The sequence below is a fragment of the Tripterygium wilfordii genome, chromosome 1 (assembly GCF_013401445.1).
Source record: "Tripterygium wilfordii isolate XIE 37 chromosome 1, ASM1340144v1, whole genome shotgun sequence".
NCBI lineage: Eukaryota > Viridiplantae > Streptophyta > Magnoliopsida > Celastrales > Celastraceae > Tripterygium > Tripterygium wilfordii.
The window spans coordinates 9,098,690-9,122,819 of NC_052232.1; the positions used below are offsets into that span (position 1 = coordinate 9,098,690).

Here is a 24,130-nt window from a genome sequence, read left to right on the forward strand (position 1 = left end):
TCTCTATTGTAACTGTTTGAGGAACTCAATTCTCAGGAAGTGCTCTCTTTCTTACCCAATGTGTAGAGACTAAAATAAGAAGCAACATATATTTCAGTACACGGGGAGCCAATCTCAAATCTCTGTTCACTGATTGGAAAAGGAGCACGCATTTACAATTCTAAATGAGTAATCACACAAACAAGGGGAAACGGGGAAGCTATGAAACATAAATTTCAGGAGAGAACATCACAAGCACTAAATGAAGTTACAGATACGCGGGATGATGATGATGCAGAAGCATTTATGAGCAACAAGATGTGTTGGCTATCCTTTCTGCGGGTCTATCCATGAGTACCATTCCAGATGGGTTTTCTGCTGGCTGCACACGAGGTAGCCTGTTTGCTGCACAAGGAACAACAGGGAATCAAAAGATCAAATTTAAGCACTTCAAATAATTTGGTTGTAAGCGATGAGATGTCATAGTTTCAGCTGACGAGAAGCAGCATTTGGATGACTAATAGCTCTTAACCAGGAATTAATAGATCTCCGCAGGTGTTTAGGATTATGTTCGTACACAGAAGTTCATTCAAAGATACACATTGTCCTTTATAATAGTCTATTACACAACATAAAATGAACTCAACACCACATAAAGTTTAGGTTTACTGATATTTCCTAGTTTGTCAAATATATCGCCTATGCTCCGCAAGAAGTTTTCTTCAACACCCAATTAATCAGCCATAATTTCAGATTCAATTAAAAAATGCATTGATGAACAAGATGTGCTTAAAACTCACAGCACTTCCACATACCTATTTCATAGAAAATTTCATTGACATTGGTCGCAGTCTTTGCTGAGGTTTCCATAAAGAAAAGGCCTTTCTCTTGGGCATATACTTGTGCTTCCTGCAATCAATGAACAGATAGAAATTATGAGTAACATTGAAATTGATAAACCTTCCAATAGCCCCAAGGGGACAGGAAAAGGAGGGTTGAAATAAACATAAACATAATAATAAACTTGCAAAAGTAGAGTAACTTGCCTCTGCTGCGACCTTCTTCGCATCCAGTAGATCAGATTTATTACCAGCAAGTGCCATAACCATATTTGGGTTACCTTGAGGTAAAAATGAACAGAAACTTCATTAGAATAGGTAATTAAGTATCCATGCAATAAGTACAAAACAAGAAATAAAAACAATAAGAATCCATCAACAACTACAAATAACTAATCAAAATAAATTCTACATCACAAAGGGAACAAAACTGCAGCCAAATCATAAACTCTTAAAACTCAAAATGTTAACTGGACCAGGCTGACCCAAAATCCCCTTAGTGGCTTGCAGGTGGTTGCTAAGATCTGTGGTTTACAATGCAAGGATGGTCTGATGAGGCACAGCCTTAGAGAGGTTACACATCATAAAAAAATTTAAAAAGTTATTCCTTTTTAAGAAGAAAATATGATTCCATTGAAAAAGTAGCTGAGTAGGGCGACTACAACGTTCCAATCAGACTGTACAGATAGCCATTTAACAGCAAAACACTTAATATTTGAGTATACATACAGAGACACACATGGCCAAGTTAGAATGTAAAGCAATACCTTGTGACTGAAGTTCCTGGACCCACCTTTTTGCTCGCTCAAATGAGGCCTGGGATAAAAAGAGAGAGCTAAATTTAGCTTAAACAGCATCATGTAAGTAAGTCATGCTTCCATATAAACATAATATCAATTCCAAGGCTGTCGAAATACCTAGAAAATTTATCTAGCCAGTTAATCCATGCAATATATCAATTTACACAACATTAAAAGTAAACAACCAAAACTTAAAAAGTGGAGATTAAACAAACCAAAGATAAAGATAGCAATGCGAATTACTAACAATATCCAGCAAAGCTATTTGCCAAAAGAATCTTATATGAGTCACAATGTTTGAACCTAAGAAGGAAACAAAATTGAAGTCTTTATTCTAGCCGGAACTCACTTACTTGATTAGTTATGTCATACACAATGATTGCAGCCGCAGCTCCTCTGTAATACATTGGAGCGAGACTATGGTATCTCTCCTGACCTGCCGTATCCCAAATCTCAAATTTTACAGTTGCATCGTTAACAGCCAATGTTTGTGAGAAAAAAGCAGCACCAATGGTAGATTCCTGACAAATAATAAAAGTTAGGCTCTAAGGAAAATCTTGTGTTATTCCATTACCCCACAAAAGAATCTTCAAATATCACCAAATAAAACAATGTTTACCCACCTGAAATTCAACAAATTGCCCTTTTACGAAACGCAATACAAGACTGGACTTTCCAGCTCCGACATCCCCAAGAAGCACCTGAAGTACATAATAAAAATCAACCACTCGAAACATAACCACCATATGGTTTTATAAAATATGACAGCAACACCAGAAGCAAAGTTTACACAAGCAGGAAAAGAAGGCTGCAAACATCAAACACTAAGTTGCCCTACATTTGAATTAGCAAAGGAAAACAGAGATCAGATCACATCTGAACTCATAGGTTGACCTAAGGTCGCACTAAACCATCGGAAATCATTAGTTGACCTAAACCCTTTAACACTGAATTCTCTAATAGAGTACACAATCGACATGATCATATGGAATTACGGCAAACCCAGTAAAGAATTCGCAAAAGGAGAAAGAAAAGGCATGAAGAACAATCAAAGGTAAGATAATTCAAGAGAGCAAAAAAAAGCAAGAAATATGCTCATCAGAATTACACAAAACACAGCACCGAAACACACATGAATCAAAACAACGGAATGAAATAAAACCCTCATCAGAATCCAACATTTCATAATCCAAAAAAAGTGTTAATCAATTCAGGCAAACGATCGCAATCCAACATACCAAAACTAAGGAGAAACCAAGTAACTAAACAACCGATACACGAAAAGACAAAGCCTAAACATACCAATTTTGCATTGATGTTCTTGTTTCCAGCGGTAGCCATTGAATTGCTGTGTAAATTTGGTGGAAACAGAGAATTACAAGCACGAGATTGAAGAGAAATAGGATTTGAATCAAAAAGCGCGGATTGACAAAAAAGAGGGGTCAGAGGCAGACGAAAGATTGAAAAGGCAAAGGAAGAATCCTCCCGAACAAACCCGTCTCTCTAGAAAGACTCGAGCTACACGCCTGCACCAAAGCGATCGCTGTTTTCACTTGCAAGGAAGTCGTCGTTTATCGTTTTGTTATGCAACATTTCTTCTTCGGGCTTCGAATAGCAAAGCCCAAACTTTAGACGGGCCGAAATACCATGGGCTTGTAATATTTGAGCAGGTTGCTTTTGAAGCCTATGAGGAGAAGCCCATGAAAAGGGAGCCATTATATATGCATGTTTTAAACACATTTATGGTCCTGGTTCTGGTCCCTCCCTATCATAATGTTGGTTTATCAATGGAACTGTTCTGGATATCTGGGTCTGATACTTCACACATCATTGCCAATCTCTACACAGATGGGTCCATAGTAACTTCATATAGGTATAGACAGTCTAAAATGTTGTATTATACCTATTCTCGTGTATAGGAGAATTCCCCTATGCGGATGCTCGTAAATTTTAAAATTTACAGGTGTCTCAGAATCAACAGCTGAGATTAAAGTTAGATAAAAATTAAAACATAAAATTTACAGGCATTCTAGTTGTGCAAGGGACGTTGGATTCCTATAACTATTTTCGGCTAGAAATTGGTTATCAAAGGCACGTCTCATCGAGATGAGTCAAATGGTATCGTCGGTGGCCAGGTTAGATGTCAGGAAGAAGAGGTGGTGTCGCAACTTCAAGTTTAATTTTCGACCAATTTATGGAGTGATTTAGGTCGCAACTGGTTGATAAAAGTTTATGATGATCGAGAGTTTTGTTTCGATAGATCGATTGGTCTGAAATGGTGGCCAGACCGTAATTTTTGATGTCAATGGCCACAATGGTTTGTGTTTGTCTTTTTTATCATCTTTAACTTGACAAAGGGCCAAGATGGGAGGAAGATTCACATGGCATCATGAAGGTCAAGGTTTTTCAAGGAATTGTCAAAACCAAAACCGATAGAAATCGAATCAATTGATCGGTTTTTTCCTTAAAAGATTTACAAATTTGTCCATTGAAAACGAACCGAGCCGATAAAATCGACCATTTGATCCGTTTAGTTTATGTAAAATCGACTGCGAACACTCTTAATCAAGGGTAATTTAATTTAGGTTAGCAAAATTAGGTATGGCCGCTTGATCTTTGTACCCTAAAAATAGTGCAGGCTGGAGTCCAAAAACTTAGAACGAAAAGGACTACTCAATCCGTTCCAGGGACCCACCTCTCACGGTCAAGCCATAGTCAAACTGACTCCCCTCCTGCAGCAGGTCCTAGCTGGCAGGCAGATTGAAAATGAGAAAAAGGAGGGGTCTGATGACGTGGCAGAACCGCAGAATGCTTTGCGCGTGTCCCGCCTCAAAAGACGAAATTGACCTCTTCGCTCACAAGATCCAAAAGTCTGGGGCTTTTTTGGTAATTTCTCGTGGATGACTTGGTTTATTTAATAAAAAGGGGGGAGGGAGGGAGGGAGGTGGGTGGGTGTTCTTGCATGGTTATTATACTAAACGAAATGATTAGGGTTCCTAGCTAAGTGATGCTAATTGAATCTTTTCATGCAGATTTCTTCTCATTGATCTTCTTCCAGGAAGTATATATTATGATTCTCCATATATATATACATACATACATAAGATCTCTATATATATATGCTGTTTTCAAGAACCAACAATGTAATCATTAATTCACTGGCTTCTCCATATGTGCTTAGATTTTAAAGTTGAATATTTTATTTATTATAGCTTGTAAACCTTTTTTTAATAGTTTCATTGCATAACTTTCGGAAGTTTTCTCTCTTTTATCCATTCAAAAAGCACACAAATATATATATAGGGTTATGGGTATTCAAGATCTTATACGACTGTAAAGAAAGTTGCTTTCTATGTGGAAGACTACTCAAGTCAAATGCATGCCCTCCTAAAAGCATATAATTATATAAATAGAACAAGTATATATTGTCAACGACTGTACATGTTAAGAGTTTCACTAAAGATTGTTTTTTTCGATAATCGATAATTACATCATACAAATTTGTTCTTTAGACATCCGATATAGGTTTAAACTCAGACCACCAAACCAATGTATACATAAATTTATCATCTGACGACATGATAAGTTTGATTAAAACTTAACATGTGATTAAAGGATATTGCTTACAAACCATAAAAACATAGTAAGATTTTAATTAACTATATGTTATGCTTTAGGGGGAGGAGGTGGGCATGATTGGTGCCCTAAACCACGTGTGTGGGCAGTGGTGGTAGTCATCTTTTCACACACTCTCTCTTTTGCAGGCAAAACCCCATCTTTTTCTTCAACCCATCTTTCCCTTGAAAAACAGAAAAAGCACTTATAACCCTTCCCCTTTCCCTCTCCCTCTCTCTCTCTCACACACACACTTACTTACTCTCTCAGTGAAAATTTTGGGGTTTGTTGATTTTTCAGTTTGAATGGATTTGCTTGGCTTTTTCTTATATTGGTATGCTTGATTACTCTCTCTCTCTCTCATTAGTTTCCCTCACTTTGTTGTGGGGAGAAGCAGTGGTACTAGTGGTTCCAATAAGTAGTTTTAGATTCCAACTTTCTGCTTTGAAGATTTTTTGAAGATTTGAAGGCTATAGCGAGTGCAAAAATCAAGTTGAACCTAGCTCTCACAAAGGGATGCTTATATATCTTTGATTCCCACTCTTGTTGTCATTTTTGGATGCCAAAACAATCCAATATTCCAAACCTTGAAAACCCCATTAAAAAACCCATGGTGGGGGGTTGTCTTTGAATGATATATGTTTGTTGTGAGAGAGAGAGAGAGGAGAGACTGAGATTTTGTTTAGGTAGGCCTAAATTGGCTGTCTTTTGTCCTAAATTAGCAAACCCTTGATGAGATTTGACTAGATTTGAACAACACCCACCACTCCATCAAATCCAAGTCTCCTAAAAGAGAACAGGAGAGACATAGATAAAGACCTCTTCTTTAGACACACCCACTTCACTTTCTACGCTCACCCTCTCTCTCTCTCTCTCTCTCTCTTGGCTAGAGAGAGTTGCATGCACTTGACAATGGCTGATCAAGGTGGCAGTAGTGGAAGCAGTGTAATGAGGGACTACAGGAAAGGGAACTGGACAGTGAGTGAAACAATGGTTTTAATAGAGGCAAAGAAGATGGATGATGAGAGAAGAATGAAGAGAAGTACTGGAGAGAGTAGTAGTGAAGGAGGGAGATCAAGCAACAAGCCAACAGAGTTGAGATGGAAGTGGGTTGAGGATTACTGTTGGAGGAAAGGTTGTTTGAGGAGCCAAAACCAATGCAATGACAAGTGGGACAATCTCATGAGAGATTACAAGAAAGTGAAAGACTATGAGAGAAGAATAGGTGAAAGATCAGGAGGAGGAGGAGGAGATGGAAATACTAGTGTTAGTACAGTTGAAGGGTCTTATTGGAAACTAGAGAAGAATGAGAGGAAAGATAAGAACTTGCCTAGCAATATGTTGCCTCAGATTTATCAGGCTTTGGTGGAGGTAGTGGAGAGGAAAGGAACCCATCACAAGATTGTTAATATTGGTGGTGGTGGTGGGTCATTAGCTTCTAATCCCAACATTGGTTATCTTGTTCAACCCTCATTGATTCCTCTATTGCAACATCATCAAGTCTCAGCTTCAATTCCATTGTCAGCCTTCCCACCTCCACTTCCACAACCTCCTCCACCACCACCAATAGCACAAGTAGCTGCTCCTCTTCTTCATCCTCATCCTCATCAGTCATTGCCCACAGTAGGTACTTCTCTCTTACCTTCCTATTTTAACATTAATAATATCCAATGTCTTGTCTACCAGTATTAATTAACCAATCATGTTAGGGATCTCATTTATCTCAACGGACATGATTTCATATGCATCATGTGGACTAAAATCTTATGCGTCCAATTCAATCGTTGGGATAAATGGGATACCAGTTGTTGCTGGGATGTTTATCATTTTCGTTAATTAATTGGGTTTTGTTGACAGTGATTAGTGCCATAAATTTTCAGTTAGTATTGATTGATTTAGGTTCAATAATTTTTCATGTTTTGGAGATGTGTGAACGCTCAGATTCTGATACAAGTGAACATTCGGACTCGCCTGCAAAGAGGAGGAGAAGAGGAAGAGGAGGTGGTGGTGGTGGTGGTGGTTGTGGCGGAGGAGTGGGAACAAGCTCATCAAGTCATGAAGTGGGAAGTGCAATCTCCAAGAGTGCTTCCATAATAGCAGAAGCACTACAGGCTTCTGATGAGAGACAAGAAAGAAGACACAGAGACCTCCTGAGTCTACAAGAGAGAAGACTCAAGATTGAAGAATCAAAGACTGAGATCAACAGGCAAGGCATTAATGGCTTAGTTGATGCCATTAACAAGCTTGCTAATTCAATCCTTGCTTTGGCTTCCCATGGCAAGAACCAATCATCTTCAAAATGATATATATATCATTGTTTGAATATTATCCAACATAGACCAATTAGAAACTCCCCATTAATTAAATCCCATTTGGGTTTGTAGATAAACTCTCCATTAATTTTGGACTTCAATTCTATTCATCATTCTACTTACATTATATCATATGTTGCTTATGATAAGTAAGCTATTTGAAACCAAGTTCGGATAGTCTAGCTGGTTATCAGCCTCGAACAAAAGTGTATATATGCAGGGTTTGATAAGTAGGTTATTTGAAATCAAGTTCGGATAATCCAGCCGGTTATCTGCTTTGGACAAAGGTGTATATCTGCGGGGTTTGATAAGTAGGCTATTTGAAACCAAGTTAGGATAGTCTAGCTGGTTATCAACTTTAGATAAATTAAGGTGTATATCTGTAGGGTTTTTGTGGTTCGATCCCAATGAAATCTATCTTCTCTAGATTTAATATGAGACATTGATCCAATTTATCTGTCAACAGATTATGAACGCAGTCTGTTCGACCCGAATTTAATTCTAACTTAGCTATCAAGAATGCAAATCCGATAGTATATTGTTCTCGGTCTCCTCGTCTGGAGCATCTAATTCTATGTGAGAAATTTATGGAACTTGCAAGTTGCATAAAATCTGCACCACTTATTCACTGTATATTGAGAGTAAAAGAGAACCCACGCGCTTTTCACAGCAACCGACAAGAATATGGAAGAGTGTATATTGCACGCTCTGCTATTCAAGTGGGATAAAAGTGGATCCCCTATCAATTCAGAGACCGGTCAAAGGAAATCTGAAGGATGCCTTGGTTCAGATTTCGTAAATTACCAAACAGTACATTTATGACTTTTTTTTTTTCTCATGCATGAAAAATGCCGAGCATCTCAATATTTTTTGTCTCGAGGATTCGAAATAGTGAGATGAATTTACATGATTCATGTAAAATCGTGAGCTAACATGATTCGTATAAAATCGTGTGCGTCGATATTAATATTTGAGATAATTGGAAAAAAAAATATTGGCATCCGTGGGACTATTTATGCATTGGGTGGGTATTAAATCATTGGTGGCAGTAGTTTCTTGTATTCTACTGTGTATAAGGCTGCAACAAGTCTGCAACAAAAACAAAAGATGGGTCCTCTTTAAATTTTTTCCCTTCTTTCTCTTTATTTCCCCACCAAGAATTCAGAAGAAGAGAGAGAGTGAAAGAATGAAAGAGATAGAGAGAGAGAGGGGTTGTTATTGGCTAATCTGGGTAGCCTTGCTGTATTTTGCTGACAAAAGGGTGTACCACCAAAGTGGCCTTTTCTTTTTCTTCTCTATGCAAGCTCAGTGTGGTAGAGATTAGTCCATTGGAGAACCCTACCTATCAGTACCCACCCATTCCAGCTTTTCTTTCTCTCTTTATGAGTTTTTTTTTAGGGTCAAATTGCACGGTTTGATTCACTACTCTTTCATCATCTCCATAAACCCTTATGGATTCTTTCCTTCATTTGTTCTTCCTCTGACATGTGTCAATAGTGTTGGGTGACAAAACTATATCTGATCCGGATAATCAAATTTATCCGATCCGGATTAAACTAAATTTGAATATTAGTTATATGTTTGAAATTCAGATTCAAACACAAAAATTTGTCTAGTTTAAAATCAAGTTCGAGTCTAAACATATAAATATTGCCCAATTTATTTGTCTAGACCCTAACCCGAATTAGGTTATCATCCGATTTATTTATTCGGATTTAAACCAATCCGGGGTTAGTTAAATACATACGAAATCCAACAGTTAAGGTTCAGACATGTAAATTTTTTATTAAACACGTGTCGTTATCCGATAAGAAACCGACTTAGAATCGATTTTTTACCACCCCTAAATAGTGTTTTTGCCACCCCTAAATAGTGTCACATGGTGCATAAACCAAGTGCTACTCTGTCAATACGAGATAAAAACTGACCATTTTGATATACATGCAGTAGTGTCCTTAAATTCTTCCTTTGACTGATTGCAATGAAACAGCTCTGTAGCTGCTCTTGCTCATGTTCTCTGCCCATAAACAGGGCTCACTAAATGCCATACCCTGTTTGGGTATTGAGATTTCAGCTTTCTGCATATACTTAGATCCAATTTATACCTACAAAGGTTAAAAAAAACCTGTTCTTTAGAGAAGGGTTCCTTGGAATTATTTCTAGCAAGTGTATTTAGACAGGTTCATGTCCTGTATTCTGTGAGAAAATAGAATTGTTCAAGTTTGGAGGATATATTTCTCAACCAGAACTCAAATTAATGTCCTGGACTTCGCTTCTGGAGTAGCTTATTTATTGACAGGTCTGCACCTCCGAACCCATCCATTATAGCAACTGCTGTGGGGAACTCAGCTCTAGATGTCAGGCTGTGGAGAACAAAAATTTAGGGGATAATATCAGCAAGACTAATACTTTTCAAAGAAATGCGGCATTACAACATGTTTTATAGACCTCATTCCGAAAACTATGGTTGAATTTTGCATGGAATGGTATGAAACAGGCCTTGTTACCTGCTCCGTAAAACAACACATGGCATTCCAATTCTCTCTGCACCAGCTACACCAGGTTTGCTTCCTGCAATAAGCATGCAGTTTTTGACCGGTAGCCCAGCATATTCCGCACCAGCACGCAATGCAGCGACAACCTTCTCTAAGCTGGACAATCCTCAGGATATCAGATTTCAACTTCAATTCATAGAGAATAATGAAAATAACAAATCACATATTAAAACTAACACGACCGAGCATGAAACTTCCTTTTTGTTATTTGTTTTTTATCTTATCCAGAAGCATGAAACATCCAATGCCAGAGATGTCACAAACTTGGTACACGTGTATGACCATCATGGGGGATCACCTTAATACATGGATGTCATGAAAAAGCAACTCATAAACCACCTAACTAGAACTTTTCTTTCACCTCGAGTTCAGATGGGTTCACATGTTAAGCTCCAAAATTAAGCTGAAATTTCTCACCGTTTCGTCCTCAGCCTAAACATTCTGAACTACATTACTGAGTTCATCCTGGATCAGGACATAATGCAAATACATTATTTCAAAACTCATTGTATCGAGAATCCATGTATTGGATTCCCACTATTCTCTTGTGGATTCATGTAAGCCAAGGCCACACATGGTTGGATAAAGGCCTTGATTTTAGCGAAAAATATACTATTTGTTTCTTAATTAATTTGGTTTTCCCTTTTCAACTTATTGGCTTTCTTTGACAAATACACAGTGTTTTCACCTAATATTTTTCCATTCAGTCAAAAAACAATCCACATGATACAGAGTATATTCAAAATTCCAAGACTTCAAAATAGTGAGTTGCTCTTACAAGTCTTTGCATTAATCATAAATTTATAACAAAAGAAAGGCTAATTATCTTTCCAAAACTTAAAAACATAGAATAAATATTAGTTGATGCCAGTAAGATGGTAGAGTTAATTGAGAATTAAGTTCACAGAATAACCTCTCTGATGAGCCAGTATCAATCTCGACACTCAACTTTAGCATGGATGCAACCTCTTCTGCCACTCTTTGTTTTTCGGCAGAAACTGTTCCAGCAATAAAAAATATAGCCCTAAATAATCAAACTTTATTCACTAAGAAAAGATAAATCATGTAACTTCAAATCAAAATTGTAACTTACCTGCTTTGCTTGCTTCTTTAGCTAGCTGCTCATCCAAGTCGGATGGTATTCGCTTACCAAGAACAAGTTGGCCATATAAACTCTGATTAACTTCCTCATCCCCTACAATCTTTATCTTTGAAATTCTCTCAAATCCAAGCTTTTCAATAATTGACCTAAAATTTTCCAAATGATTAGAAAAAAGGTACCAAGTCCCAAAGCAAGCTAAAACGAAACTAATAGGAAGAACACGAGAAATCAAAGATTGTAAGCACATAAATCTGTCAAAAGAACACTTCAGCTAAAGTTTTTAAAAAAATCATGTCTCGGCTTCTGTCAAGTGTCAACATGATGTGGCTGATTCTTAAACTAGGTTCAAGCTTATAAAGCAGGAGTTACCAAGGCCAATAATGACTTCGTTCAGAAAATTAATTATATATGCATTGTACTTATCATGCGACAAATATGCTATATTGTGCAAGTTAATTACCAATAAATTACTTCTTACAATTAGCATGTAATGTGTATCCTGCTATTACTGATCACTGATGTCATTAGCAGCCTGCTAATGACATCAGTGATCAGTCTCTCCGCACATGCTTTCCTTGTGATGAATCTGGCAAGATTCCAGTTGCTAACATAATCTCATATTCCTCATAAGGTAAGAAGAAATCTTGCCCGTAGAAAGTGAGGACGGGATTTCAGAGAGGGAGGACATTGCTCGGTGGATCATTTGCTGCTGTAAGTGTAAATTAATCTGTTTTCACTCGGTTGTCAATCATAGTAATGCAGATTCCTGTTGGACAGCAGTGTGCCTAAGATTTAGGCCATTTAGAAGACATCAAAGTAATATATGTTTTATATCCCTTATGTCGTGCTGTCTCTCTTTAAAGAAAATCTTGCTACTCTCCGTCTAAATAAAAAATGACAAGAGAAATTCTTTGCGATGCCCTCTTGAGTTGAGAACATGAGCTGGCAAAGTGAAACTAGCTATAAATTTCAACCATAGCTACACTATCTTGTCACTATAAATTGGTTTTGTATAAAATAGAATGTACCTGGAAATTTTGTCTCCACCTTTACTATAAGATGTCAGGATGACCACAGGTATCCCTTCATTCCATGAGTCATCAATAAATCTATAAAAGGAAAATATTGGTTTAGCTTTACAACATCAAGAGGAAAACAGGAAAGACTGATCCGAAAGATTCAAAGAGATAGTGAAAAGATAATGGCAAAATAATTATGGTGAAAGTTATAGAAATAAAAGGAAGCATAGAGATCTCCCTAAGTCTCCCGGATTCCAGCCCCTCCCAAGATTTAAAAGTCATAATATCTAACAGGAATGAATGTGACACAGAGGTTTCGTCATATACACAGAAAGAAACACCTCACCCCTCAACTCCTGGTCGTAAAGGTGAATCTTTTGAAATCAGGAACTCATCCAATGCCTGTTTCTGTATAGTGTACACAACTGATGAACTGATTAGTAACTTAGACGACCATCAATTATAAAAATGATGAAATAAAAAAATACATTAAATTCGGTCATTGATGGTTAATCTGAACAAGTCATCTTTTCACAAGCATAGAGAACGCAATCCATAAAACAATTCTAGAGCAAGAGGAAAAAAGGAAATGCTACAAAAAAAGGAGCAAAAAAATCTCATGGAGTAGACCACGCAATCCATAAAACAATTAGGAAGAATACAAACAATCTGAAGTTCTGTTCCTTTGAAACTGATATTCCCACTCTTTGACAAACCATTATACTTCAGAAAAGAAATCAGAAAAAAAAAAGAAAAGAAACTTCCATTTCACTTATAAAAGATAGATTTGAAAGTCTTTATTATATTTATATCTCTTATGCCAAAAATTTTTAAAAAATATTCCTATAACCAAGTGAAACAAAATCAAGCAGAAGGCCAAAGTTGTAATCACTCAGTCTATGCACAATGGAAATGGGAAGCTTAATTCACATGTTCCAAACAATCTACTTCAGTACCAAAGGAGTCCTATAATCCTTAAGTTAATACTGTAAGTTAGTTCTCCATTTCCCATCAGTCCATATATAGATAAAAAAAACAGAGATGTTTGGGATTATAAATTTCTGCCTAAATCTACATTCTATTAACCACTTCAGATCTGGAATAACCTACAAATACGTAAATAGCAAACACATCCGTAATGCAACACCAAATGACTAGTGATTGGCTAGTAACTAGCTCTTCTGAATACTACTACCATACCTTTTCTCGCAAGACACTTTTAACAAATGCTTCTTTCTCACTTGTGGGCAATGAAGATGGCCAACCAATCTGCAAGAGACTAGACAGGATTACGAAAAAGAAAATCAGACAATGAGGTGAGATGTAGAGACCATCAGATAAGCTTTTCATAATGTAATGCATCTATGGAGAAAGAATTCACCCGGTTGAAGTACAGAACCAGCATCCTTTCCTCATCCCCGGCACTCTTCCTAGAAAGTAATCAGGAAATACATTTGAAGCAATCAAGGCACACGTCATAAATTCTTATAGAGAACAATTTTGATGTTCTTGTTAAAAGGCAATTAAATAACACTTATACTTTTGTCGCAGGTAGTATAATGCTTATACTTTTGTCACAGGTAGTATATGCATAAAGCAACTGATGCATAAAGAATTTCACTTTCTACAAGTGATGATTTACAACATAAACGGAAGCAACACAAAAAATGGCTTAGAGAATTCCATGTGAAGAAATAATAACCTATCCCACCATAAAATCTTAAAACGAACACACAACTATTGGGGACTATGCAATGCAGATGGATTACGTACCTTACAAGGTCCAAATATACAGGTTCACTCCAATTCGCGCAATCAAGACCGAGCTTTTGAAATGCTAATAGTGGGCAAAGAAAACTTAGCAAGTGAAACTCATAAAAACAAATAGATGATAACTAATCACATAATTGGTGAGCAGAGTACTAAGCTCAAGCCTTTGGTGCAAGACTATGATTATTTTCTTCTGACCTCACCTACATTGAAGGCTTGGCGATTTCCAGATCGATATGCATCAATGAGGACTCTGAAAAACAGGAAATTTTGCATTTAAACACACACTTATCATGAAGTACGCGACATAGAACAGAGATTCTCTATAAACAAAATTCTATAGAGAGCACATGCAGATTCAATTACTCATCATCATTCATCAAAACCGAAAAGGGGAAACATTAAAATGATTATATATAATAAATAGCACCACTAGACATCCGAACACTCATAAAACAATATCAGAATAAGATTATGAAAATCCATTTAACCGCGCACACACACACACGATATATATATATATATATATATATAGTCACCACTTAAATGTAGTTATACCCGAAAGGAAGCTAAAACAAACAATAAACGAAGCAGTGCAATATCACCGAGATTGAATTTGAAAGAATTAAAGCTTACCCATCAACTTCAAGAAGAATAGCGAGTTCATTAGATGAGTTTTGGGCATGGGGACTGGAGGAGGAAGAGCTGAGAGCTGTGAATCGATTGAACTGCAAATACTTTCCGGGAAAACTGAAGTTTCTCGGGGAAGTGAATGTTAACGAAGGAAGTAAATGGAGACTGCTGTGGTCGCAGCTGAAGCTTTTCGAATAGCAGTATTTGCGGTTATCGAGGGAACTCGCAAGGCGGAGAGTGTACAGAAGCGGACATGAAGAAGCCGTTTCCATGACCAATGCCAACAATTTCTTCCGAGTCGGCAAAAAATCAACTATTCAACCTGCTATTAGAAAACACAGGCCCGCCCCGCAAATGGCCCAAGAGCCGGGTTTGTGGGCCTTGCGGACCCGCCCAATATTATATACTTCCTTGTAATAGTTATTAAAATTATAAATATAATTAGAAATTGTAAATAATTATATTATTGTTGCCTACGAAAAGATAAATCAATATGATATTAACACACACTGGATTGAGCAATTACACATCTCGCAAATTACAATAATCTCACAAATTACAATAATGAAAACACTTATGAGACTTGAATTCACAACCTCCCGCTCAACGATCCGTTGTTGATACAAAACCACCACCTTAACTATGAAAAAAATAGTGTAATACACAAGCATAATATTATTAGGTGAGTACGTGACCTTCCATAATAAGTATGAAAATGTATGATCAAGAATCAAGATTCATTGAAGCAAACTCATTAATAGGGAGGGTTACCATCCTTGTAGAGATAGAGGTGGCAGAGGAAACCAAAAACTAACATGAGTTAATCTAACTCATCTATCCCCTCCCATCAATCCAATTAACGAAGGGCCAAGGCATTCACTCGCTTTACATTTTGTAGGACTTGCAGCCCCTACAAGCAAAAATGTGACATGATCTAATTAATTAATATATTAAATGGCAACAAGATTTGAGGTTAATCACCAATCCTTTCAAACTTCATTTTTCCTTCATCTAACAAGGCCATATGCTTCCTCTTCCTGGATAACTTAGTTGGATTTTGGAAACCGTTTTGCTCGTTAGTAAACTGAGCTGCTGTTCGAGCCCGTAATTCTTCCAAGCTCTCACCTTCCTTAGCTCTCTCCAAAACCTGACAAATCATATGCAGCTTTAGTAGCTGTTCTTATCCAAATTGATATGAGCAGAGCATAACTAAACAAGCTAGGAGATTAACTTACCAGATGCCGCCCATATAAATGAGTGTTTGAGAGGGCTTGAAGTGCATTCTGTGCCTCCTGTTTTGTAATGTACTCCACAAATGCAAACCCTCTATGATTCCCCAACTTCGTTGGCAGCCTTAAGCTCTTAATCTGCAAGGTAGCAAGCAATTAAAAGAGTCGGTCAGCAAAGCATAACAAATATCTTATGGAGATCAGTATCATCTACATCACAACTTCCATATGCAACAACACCCAAAAAAGAGTTCTATCCTTTTGATCTTGGCCGGTACCTTTTTATCAGAAGGAAACCCATTATATCATAAGCATGTAACAGGCAAAATTGACTGGCAAATATAAAAATGAAAATCACCCAACAGTTTCTTAGAAAGGAACTACTTAAGTTAGAATAAGTCAAGCCACAAATGTCCATTGTCCCCATCAATGAGATGTCTAAAACTAACCTATAACAAAAACCCAAACCTATTAAAAAAGACTTCCAGGATAGTTACGGGAGGACAATTATAGCATTTCCAGTCACTTAAGGCCAGATGTTGCATTGCTAGTTTAAAGTGCCTGATAATAAAAAAGCAGATGTAAAAACTGAAAAAACTGACGTCATTGTTACGGACAAATCCTATGCACAAAAAGGAAACATGAATTCATGCATTTCAAGTCATTCTTGTCTCAAGACCTATAATATTCATGAAAATGAAAATATGGGTTCATGTTGATGTCATACAGCAATTAAGACTCGCAATTAACATAAATTACAAGGTTAAGTGAGCCCTTAATTATGGAAACATATTATGCATAGTTACACTATTGGAACAATATATTTACCTGGCCAAATGGGCTGAACAACTGTCTCAGGTCTTTTTCTGTTGCCTCAAAAGCTACATTTTTCACAAGTAATTTTGTTAAACTCTTATCCTTGTCGACCCTTTTCACTACTTGTTCATCCTTCTTGGCATGGCAGAGTTGCAAGTTAAGAGCATGTCCATCCAAAATAGTACCCTTAAAGAGTAACCATTAAGGGTGTCAATTTTAAACAGTAAAATTTACATGAGAGGGCTGTAGACTTGGTAGTATTAGTTACCTGTAAATCTCTGCAAACATTTGCTGCAGTTTCCACACAATCAAATTCCATAAAGCCAAAACCCATAGAAACATTCTTACCATTTTTCAAATGTTTCTTTACCTGCATATGCCAGAACATGATCAAAACATCAGATAAATACCACCAACAAAATCGATGTTGAGGATTTAACAATCAGATCATTACCTTAACACTCATAATTTCCCCCTCCTTCAGGTGTTCCCTAAAATGCTCCTTTAAACTCTCATCTGATGTCTTAAAATTCAGGTTCTTCACAAAGAGAGATCGAGACTGAAGTGTAAAAGCAAAAATCAAGATAGAGATCGTGATACAAGCATAAAAGCAAAAAATCAAGAATGAGTCTTGAAAATAGATGTAGGCAAAATGAGGCATACACATCACCCACAAAGCTGCAGATTTTCCTGGTTAATACAAAGGAAATTCAGCTAAAATTATCAGAAGAGGCATAAATCAAATATCCCTTGGTTACACAGCTTAGCATAATACTGCAAACCAGTAGCAAATTTTATAAAGGCTAAACTCACCATCAAACAAAAAGAAGCACGGCAATAACATAACAGAAACAAAACTGTCAAAAAGCACACAACAGAAGGGCAGTGCACGGTAAAGAGAATAAGAGGATGCAGCATGAACACCCACCACGAAGAAAAATAGAAAAAAAAATGTAAGAGAGAAATTAATGTGTCACACCTCAACTCTATCAGGATCCATATCCATGTCTGATATGCCTTCCACATGTTGTTCTAACATCACCAGCTTAGGATCACGTTCACCAACAACAGCATTGACGTTATCACTCTCAGAGGCTGAATTTTGACTAAGAATATCACCAGGAGCCCATTCCAAATATAATGGCGCATCTCTAGATAAATATGAACAAATAGAACTTATTTTCAAATCCAGAGTTCCCCAAAGCAAAAGGTATAACATTCAACAGATCCATATCAAGCATAAGAGAATAATTGTACGTCATAGAACCATGTAGGATAGAATGCTTTAGAACTTCATACTTTCTTCAGATTAAAAGAGCGTAGGAATAGAAATCTAGGAATGTTCACAAAAATAAAGTTTCCAGAGTCTGAAGTAGAAAGATTGGCTCTTTAAATTTCAAGGCTGTGTAAAACAAGGAAAAAAATCATGTCCAAATAAACTATTTTTAAAATATGATTTGAGTCTACCTTCGGCACCTAGTTCTTCTATTAAACCTCAACTGGAGTTTCAGAAACATATCATTAGCAAAGGGATTACCAGATTTTCATCAACAATAAAAAATAAATTTTTACTAAAATGTTGCTTTGAACAATGTTAGGATTGTAAAAGAACTTTTTATAACCCAGATAAGAGAGTATCAAATTATTTGCTTTAGCTTTTGAAACATAAGAAGGTAGACAAATAAAAGAACCATTCTCGTTTCGCATGGAAAATTAAAAGGTAGCAACTTTCAGCGTCTGTATTTTTAGAAACTAATATTTAAAAAGAAGAAGGGAAAGAAAAGAAGATGAACTTACTTGTAGCGCTTGTATGCTAAACCTTTAAAAGCAGCACGGGCTTCAGCTGGTTCAAGGAAAACTACCTGAAATGGAGGTTTGAGGTAAAAGTTGAAAATGGAGGTTTGAGTACCACAGATAGAAAATTATTAGTAAAACCTAACAACCTAAATTCATCACATATCAAGAATTTCACACTAACTTCCCAGCATTAAGTAATGTACCACATCGAAAAAAAGGGTACAACAACAATACTCTTCACACATTATAGCATAGAAACATCAAAAGACGGGAACCAATACACAAATAATACCACCAAGTGCTTGAAAATTCTCATGCACTACAATATTCTGGTTATCAAGAAAAGTGTGGCAAATGCAGTAAAAGAAGTTCTATGCCCCAATTGACAGTGTCAAAGTTAAATACTTGACACATTTTGGCTGTGAAATTTAAAGTTCATTAGTTCAGGAATGTGTAAGGTTACTCTTATTGATAAGCAGCACCAACAGGAATCACATAATTAATTTATTGAATAGGGTATTACGTACAACATCTCAGAAAAATGAACAAATTAACAACAATACAATGAGAGAAAGAGAAACCCGAGGCAGATACCAGGGCCAAAGTTTTGGTTGGAGGAAGAATAATTTTGTCCAAACTCCCGAATTTCCCAAACATGCTCGCCAATTCACTTTCAGAAGAACCATAAGGCAAGTTCTTAACTAGCAGAACATGGTTGCTTCGTTTCATGCCCTCATTGTTCCCAGCAGCAAATTCCTCTAAACGTGTGACATTTACACCAGCATTTGCAAGAGCTTTCTTAGTCTCAGTGATCACTCGAGTTTCTCCCAAAGCGATTCGTACAGCAAGATCATCAGCTTCCCGATCAAGTAAATCACTTTTACTCACACCAAGTTTCCTAGCTATGTTTTCAACAACCTATCACATATATAGAAGCAGGAAAACAATAAGCCCAAAGTTCAGAACAACATAGAACGAATAAGCAAGTTCAGAAAGTTCCAGTAAACATTAGACCTAAACAAAAATATATTATGTGAAGGTTACTGTTATTTTGCACTTGGTAGTCACATTCATGGCTATGTGTGCATCCTGAAATACATGGTAAAGATAAAAGCAGACAAGGGTCAAAAGCCCATGGCCATGGCTCATTGGTAATTTACTTAACCACTAACTGATGGTAATCATGCAGTGAGTAAGTTCAATGAGAAGCCTTTTCAAAAAAACAATATGCATACTCTTCCATTGGTAGTCACACTCATGGCTATGTGTGCATCCTGAAACACATGCTAATGATAAAAGCAGACAAGGGTCAGAAGGTCATGGCCATGGCTCATTGGTAATTTACTTGACCACTAACTGATGGTAATCATGCAGTGAGTAAGTTCAATGAGAAGCCTTTTCAAAATAACAATATGCATACTCTGCCATCAGGTTCAAATATATTATCAATTTCAAAAATTCACAGGGATCAATCTTGAAACTTAATTTTATTGATGGTGAATCTCTCAAGACTAGTTCGCCAAGAGAACTCTCTCTATTAATGTGTAGTATGTTATAGTATCACCCTATAGCCTACCGTATCAGGGCGCATAAACAAACTATTCCATGATCTTGTATTTCCATTAGCTTCTGATGCCTTCCTTTCTTGCTCCCTCCGTTGCTTGAGAGTTTTTGAAGCATGGCTATCAGGAACATTATTCCTACAGAAATTAACCAAAGCAGCTTCATCATGATGGAAGAAAATAACATGAAGCAGGAAAGTGGAAGGTGAAGGAGCCCCATGACATAACAATGGTACTTACTCTTCCTTGTTCGAAGGGTTTCTCTGTTTTGCTGGCATGACATGCAATAGCCTGCCTTGGAAAATTGAATTGTCCAAATCTTCTAATGCCCTGCATAAACGTCCATAAAACTGTAAATAAATTGTCATAATCACAGGCGAAAAAGACAAGTGCATGCTCAGATAGCAATTATTAGGGTATGCATGGCATAGCTCAAGATCTTTTCGAAGACTGAAACTTGAAGGCCACCTTTTTGAAGTTGAAGCAATTTTTTAATTATCCGCATGATACAAAATCAAATTGAGTTCACCAAGCCGTTTTATGCCATATTTCTTTGTAACAAATATGGGTGAACAGAAGCCAAGTAATATTATAAAAACTCCTTCACAAGAAAGGGGCCTCAAAAGTAATATTGTCAAAACTCCTTTGCAAAAGAGGGATCTCAAATTTCTCAAATTGCAATGGCCTCCCCAGAAGAGCAGGATCAAGATCTGGTGTCGAACAAGCAAGTAGGTGTCACTGTTTAGTAATATGGTTGGTGACTCACTGGGCCTTAGTTCTGGTGATCCCAGAGAATAAAAATGCTAGACGTGCAGCTGAAATTGATCAAATCGCCTTTGAAATCGCAAACCTTGTAAGACATACTACCAACAATAAAGGCGAAGCTGATCCTCAAAATTTCAAATATAAACATAAAAAGAAAACCGTTTCCAGAAAACCAAAGGTTGAGGAGGATAATAATGTCCCATGAAAGTTTGTTAAGTAGTGCACTCACAAGAAACTAGTTCCATATTCTCCACCTTAGTTAATAACCTTAAACGGACAATGAATAAGCATCCAGACAGAATAGTTCCTGCTGCATCCTTGATTTACATATAGTAATTTTATACAATGTTCTGGTGAAACACCCTGGTCCATACAAGCATTTCAGAACATGCAGATAGGAGAGCCTCAGAATGTAAGACCAATCTCAAGCAGCCCACACAATCTAAGTCATGCTAAGGATATAATTTAGACCCTCCTAAGATTGCTAAGAGATTGAAATGTCTTGCTACAAGTGTAAAATTCGTATTTGTGCAAATTTGAAATAATGAGTTATCACAACCACCATCCAAATACTACCAAGTAATAAGCTGTGAACTGCAAACAAGTACCTTGAAGCAGATTCTGGGAGCGCATATTGAATGTAGGCAATTCCCTTGGACCGCTTTGTATCCTTATCAACAACAACATGGACCTGAGAGATACTGCCAAATTTACTGAAGAGTTCTTGCAGATCATCCTCACTGTCCTATCAAAAACACACTGGCAATTAAATTCCATTAAACATAATGTGTAAGAGCCAACAAGAAAGAAACAACCAGCACTTGTTTAGAAGAGCATATTAGTCACCAAACTACACAGATTAAGAAGGCACAAGTATGCATACGTTGCAGCATATGGCAGATTCCGGACAAAAAGCCTATCATTTTCAAGAACTTCATCTCTCTCATCTTCGAAATTTAAGGATGGGTTTCCAGGTTCAAGATTCTTCTCACCATCAGAATCTTCACTAGGGCCTTCAATGGCTGTTCTGGCAGCTTCTCGCCCTGGCTCTACATTCTGACCATCTTCGTCCATAAGGCTTGCCTTATGAGAAACATCATCATCACCATCTTCATCATCATCATCATCATCATCATCATCATCGGAATCGGAATCAGAATCGGTATCGTCATCGTCGTCGTCGTCGTCGTCGTCGTCCTTGTCTTCATGAACATTGTTAGCACCCTCTGAATTGGCTAGATCATCATCTCTGTCTACGTCATACTCACCATCACCAATTTCCTCACCACTCTCTGAATCGGACCACTCTTTCCTAACCCTAGTCTTGAAGTAATCCATATCTGAAATGGCTTCATCATGGGCTACATTATGTGATTTCTTCGTGGCATCAGTATTTTTTTCCTTTGTCTCAACATACACTGGAGCTGACTTTTCTGGTCCTTCCTTTTCTTGAGCTGACTTTTCTGTTACTTTCTTTTCTCGAGCTAACTTTTCTGTTACTTTCTTTTCTCGAGCTGACTTTTCTGTCACTTTCTTTTCTTGAGTTTGTTTTTCTTCAACTTTGCTATTTAGGTCAACTGAGGGACTAATCAGTGCGTCATTTGCCCACAGTTTTGACTTAGTGCGCGGCTGCATGACCTGAAGAAATTCTTGAAGCCGAGGGTCATCAATGTCATCTCCTTTTGCACTTTTCTTTCTCTCACCTTTGGCACCTGTTAGGCTTGAATTTCTTGCACCAGTCACATTAGTAACATCACTGATCTTTTTCTCTTCATTCTTTGAAGAATGTCGGCTCCAAGGACGAGGAATATTTGGATCTCCAACACTCCGAGCAAGCTGAACAATATAAATAAACTTGTCACACGCCAACTTTGAAAGCCAAAATCATTTTCTCAAACATACATGTGTTCATGGAGATTCCAGCACCCCCCCCCCCCCCCACCCAACATTTATTGGGTTCACTATTTTCTATTATCTCAAGCTGTAAATCTCTAACCTACTCCACCTGATGGTTCAGAAGAACATTCGATCATTTTATCAGAAAGTTACTGCTGCCTACTCGTCTAAATTCAGTATAGCGCAAGAATTTCCCAAGCGAAAAATGCAGTCTACTCATCCTTGAGTTGAAAAACCAATATTCTGTTACATGTATGTACATTTGCACCAGCATTTTTGAAGCACTCAATATAATACAGCAGGCCCCTGGTAAAGTAACCTTAAGTTGTTTCCCAGATCCCAGTCATTGAAGCACAAACAATATCAGTGAGTGTAAGGTTTTAAATGCTTTTACAAATTGTGCGTAGTGGAGTAAATTCTGAAGAGAAAAAAAGGAAGTTTTCGTTCGCAAATTTTAAATTCACTCACAATAAAGCAATCAGAAAACAGTGAGGCAGAAACACAATTGAAAAGATATTTCAATTATTGAAAATTATTCACTCTAAAAATCAGTTGAATGACACCAAATCAATACAACAGATAATTGTACTTCTCCAATACTTCCTAACCAAGGAAAATATGTACTAACATTAGACTTCCAAGTGCCACACCCAATTAAATTAACAACTAAGACGTATAAATTAAAGAAAGCTTTTGGACAGGAAGAGCCAGACAATCAACAAAACTACAAACCTCACAAGTGATTCTGCAAGTGTCAAGGTAAGATTTGTTGAAGTAATTGATAGCTTCCTCTGCTTCACGCTCCGTACGAAATCCAACAAAAGCAAATTGCCGACTATTCCCATCCCTAATGATCTCCCACCAAATCAGAAACCATACAATAGCGATCAGAATCCAGTATTCACTCCAATATAGAAATATACAAAGGTAATTAAAAGAGAAAATTGCACAAAATAATGCAACAGAGTACTTGGTACGCATAAGCTTGGCGTCAGTTATTTCCCCTTTCTGCGAAAAGTACTCTCGCAATCGATCCTCGGCAACATATTTGGGCAAATTCTTCACACATACCCTAGACCTGCACATTCTCAATCAAAACAACGATTACAAATTTTTTTTCTCCGTCGACAATTTGACTGAAGAAATACAAAGAGAGTTCGAGTGAATTGAAACAATTTAGAAGAAATATAAATGAACTCACATGTTGCGGTCGCTTCGACTTACGACCAACGACAACGACGGAGCTTAGACGCATATACGGAAGGAAAGTTACGAGGGACAACGCTAGCCGGAGACGGTGGAGGCAGCAGATTAGAGTCTGATTTTGTAGGTCTTGGTGTGGCGGTGAGGCGGTGGTGTGGGTTTATAGGAAATCCAGGGTTTTATTCCTTTTTTCTTATTTACTATTTAGCCATTATTTTTCCGATAATTTTTAAATAGG

At 37.2% G+C, this 24,130-nt stretch overlaps 4 protein-coding genes across 6 annotated transcripts; 1 reads left to right on the forward strand and 3 right to left on the reverse strand.

Annotated features, from left to right (window-relative positions):
• Window positions 1-55: 55 nt before the first annotated feature.
• On the reverse strand, window positions 56-3,179 carry LOC120004999 (ras-related protein RABF2b-like). The gene is made up of 7 exons (XM_038854456.1): window positions 2,921-3,179; window positions 2,242-2,319; window positions 1,972-2,139; window positions 1,586-1,634; window positions 1,026-1,099; window positions 795-888; window positions 56-384 (listed from the first exon to the last, which is right to left on the reverse strand). Exons 1-7 carry the CDS (start codon window positions 2,957-2,959, stop codon window positions 284-286), a joined length of 603 nt encoding a protein of 200 aa, XP_038710384.1. The 5' UTR covers window positions 2,960-3,179; the 3' UTR covers window positions 56-283.
• A 2,274-nt stretch (window positions 3,180-5,453) lies between these two features.
• On the forward strand, window positions 5,454-7,745 carry LOC120003323. 2 transcript variants are annotated; one of them, XM_038852266.1, is made up of 2 exons: window positions 5,454-6,860; window positions 7,175-7,745. In XM_038852266.1, exons 1-2 carry the CDS (start codon window positions 6,134-6,136, stop codon window positions 7,534-7,536), a joined length of 1,089 nt encoding a protein of 362 aa, XP_038708194.1. In that variant the 5' UTR covers window positions 5,454-6,133; the 3' UTR covers window positions 7,537-7,745. The 2 variants fall into 2 exon arrangements, with proteins under 2 accessions (XP_038708194.1, XP_038708204.1); XM_038852276.1 differs by having other exon boundaries at window positions 5,454-6,856; window positions 7,175-7,472.
• A 1,883-nt stretch (window positions 7,746-9,628) lies between these two features.
• On the reverse strand, window positions 9,629-14,939 carry LOC119986989 (CBBY-like protein). Its single transcript, XM_038831701.1, has 11 exons — window positions 14,628-14,939; window positions 14,195-14,244; window positions 13,995-14,058; window positions 13,603-13,651; window positions 13,422-13,490; window positions 12,568-12,629; window positions 12,231-12,311; window positions 11,194-11,348; window positions 11,014-11,098; window positions 10,053-10,196; window positions 9,629-9,908 (listed from the first exon to the last, which is right to left on the reverse strand). The coding sequence occupies exons 1-11, from the start codon at window positions 14,894-14,896 to the stop codon at window positions 9,800-9,802; spliced, it is 1,137 nt and encodes a 378-aa protein (XP_038687629.1). The 5' UTR covers window positions 14,897-14,939; the 3' UTR covers window positions 9,629-9,799.
• A 342-nt stretch (window positions 14,940-15,281) lies between these two features.
• Window positions 15,282-24,047, reverse strand: LOC119998526 (multiple RNA-binding domain-containing protein 1). 2 transcript variants are annotated; one of them, XM_038845887.1, is made up of 15 exons: window positions 23,891-24,047; window positions 23,660-23,767; window positions 23,422-23,536; window positions 21,677-22,629; window positions 21,402-21,533; window positions 20,269-20,358; window positions 20,043-20,166; window positions 19,061-19,384; window positions 18,467-18,531; window positions 17,649-17,820; window positions 17,124-17,228; window positions 16,938-17,039; window positions 16,682-16,855; window positions 15,860-15,991; window positions 15,282-15,771 (listed from the first exon to the last, which is right to left on the reverse strand). In XM_038845887.1, coding segments are annotated over exons 1-15 (2,772 nt in total). In that variant the 5' UTR covers window positions 23,893-24,047; the 3' UTR covers window positions 15,282-15,597. The 2 variants fall into 2 exon arrangements, with proteins under 2 accessions (XP_038701815.1, XP_038701810.1); XM_038845882.1 differs by lacking the exon at window positions 23,891-24,047 and having other exon boundaries at window positions 23,660-23,775.
• Window positions 24,048-24,130: the final 83 nt, after the last annotated feature.

What these genes read in the sequence shown, in the direction of transcription:
- LOC120003323 (XM_038852266.1), top strand. Translation starts at nt 6,134, where the DNA reads ATGCACTTGACAATGGCTGATCAAGGTGGCAGTAGTGGAAGCAGTGTA. An exon ending in TCAGTCATTGCCCACAGTAG is followed by an intron (nt 6,861 to 7,174) that starts GTACTTCTCTCT and finishes GTGAACGCTCAG; the next exon opens with ATTCTGATACAAGTGAACAT.
- LOC119986989 (XM_038831701.1), bottom strand. Translation starts at nt 14,896, where the DNA reads ATGGAAACGGCTTCTTCATGTCCGCTTCTGTACACTCTCCGCCTTGCG. An exon ending in TCGCCAAGCCTTCAATGTAG is followed by an intron (nt 14,059 to 14,194) that starts GTGAGGTCAGAA and finishes GCCCACTATTAG; the next exon opens with CATTTCAAAAGCTCGGTCTT. An exon ending in GATACTGGCTCATCAGAGAG is followed by an intron (nt 10,197 to 11,013) that starts GTTATTCTGTGA and finishes AGGATTGTCCAG; the next exon opens with CTTAGAGAAGGTTGTCGCTG.
- LOC120004999 (XM_038854456.1), bottom strand. Translation starts at nt 2,959, where the DNA reads ATGGCTACCGCTGGAAACAAGAACATCAATGCAAAATTG. An exon ending in GGCAATTTGTTGAATTTCAG is followed by an intron (nt 2,140 to 2,241) that starts GTGGGTAAACAT and finishes ATTATTTGTCAG; the next exon opens with GAATCTACCATTGGTGCTGC. An exon ending in CCAGGAACTTCAGTCACAAG is followed by an intron (nt 1,100 to 1,585) that starts GTATTGCTTTAC and finishes TTTTACCTCAAG; the next exon opens with GTAACCCAAATATGGTTATG.
- LOC119998526 (XM_038845882.1), bottom strand. Translation starts at nt 23,775, where the DNA reads ATGTGCAGGTCTAGGGTATGTGTGAAGAATTTGCCCAAATATGTTGCC. An exon ending in CTTGCAGAATCACTTGTGAG is followed by an intron (nt 22,630 to 23,421) that starts GTTTGTAGTTTT and finishes TATATTGTTCAG; the next exon opens with CTTGCTCGGAGTGTTGGAGA. An exon ending in GGGAAATTATGAGTGTTAAG is followed by an intron (nt 17,040 to 17,123) that starts GTAATGATCTGA and finishes TGGCATATGCAG; the next exon opens with GTAAAGAAACATTTGAAAAA.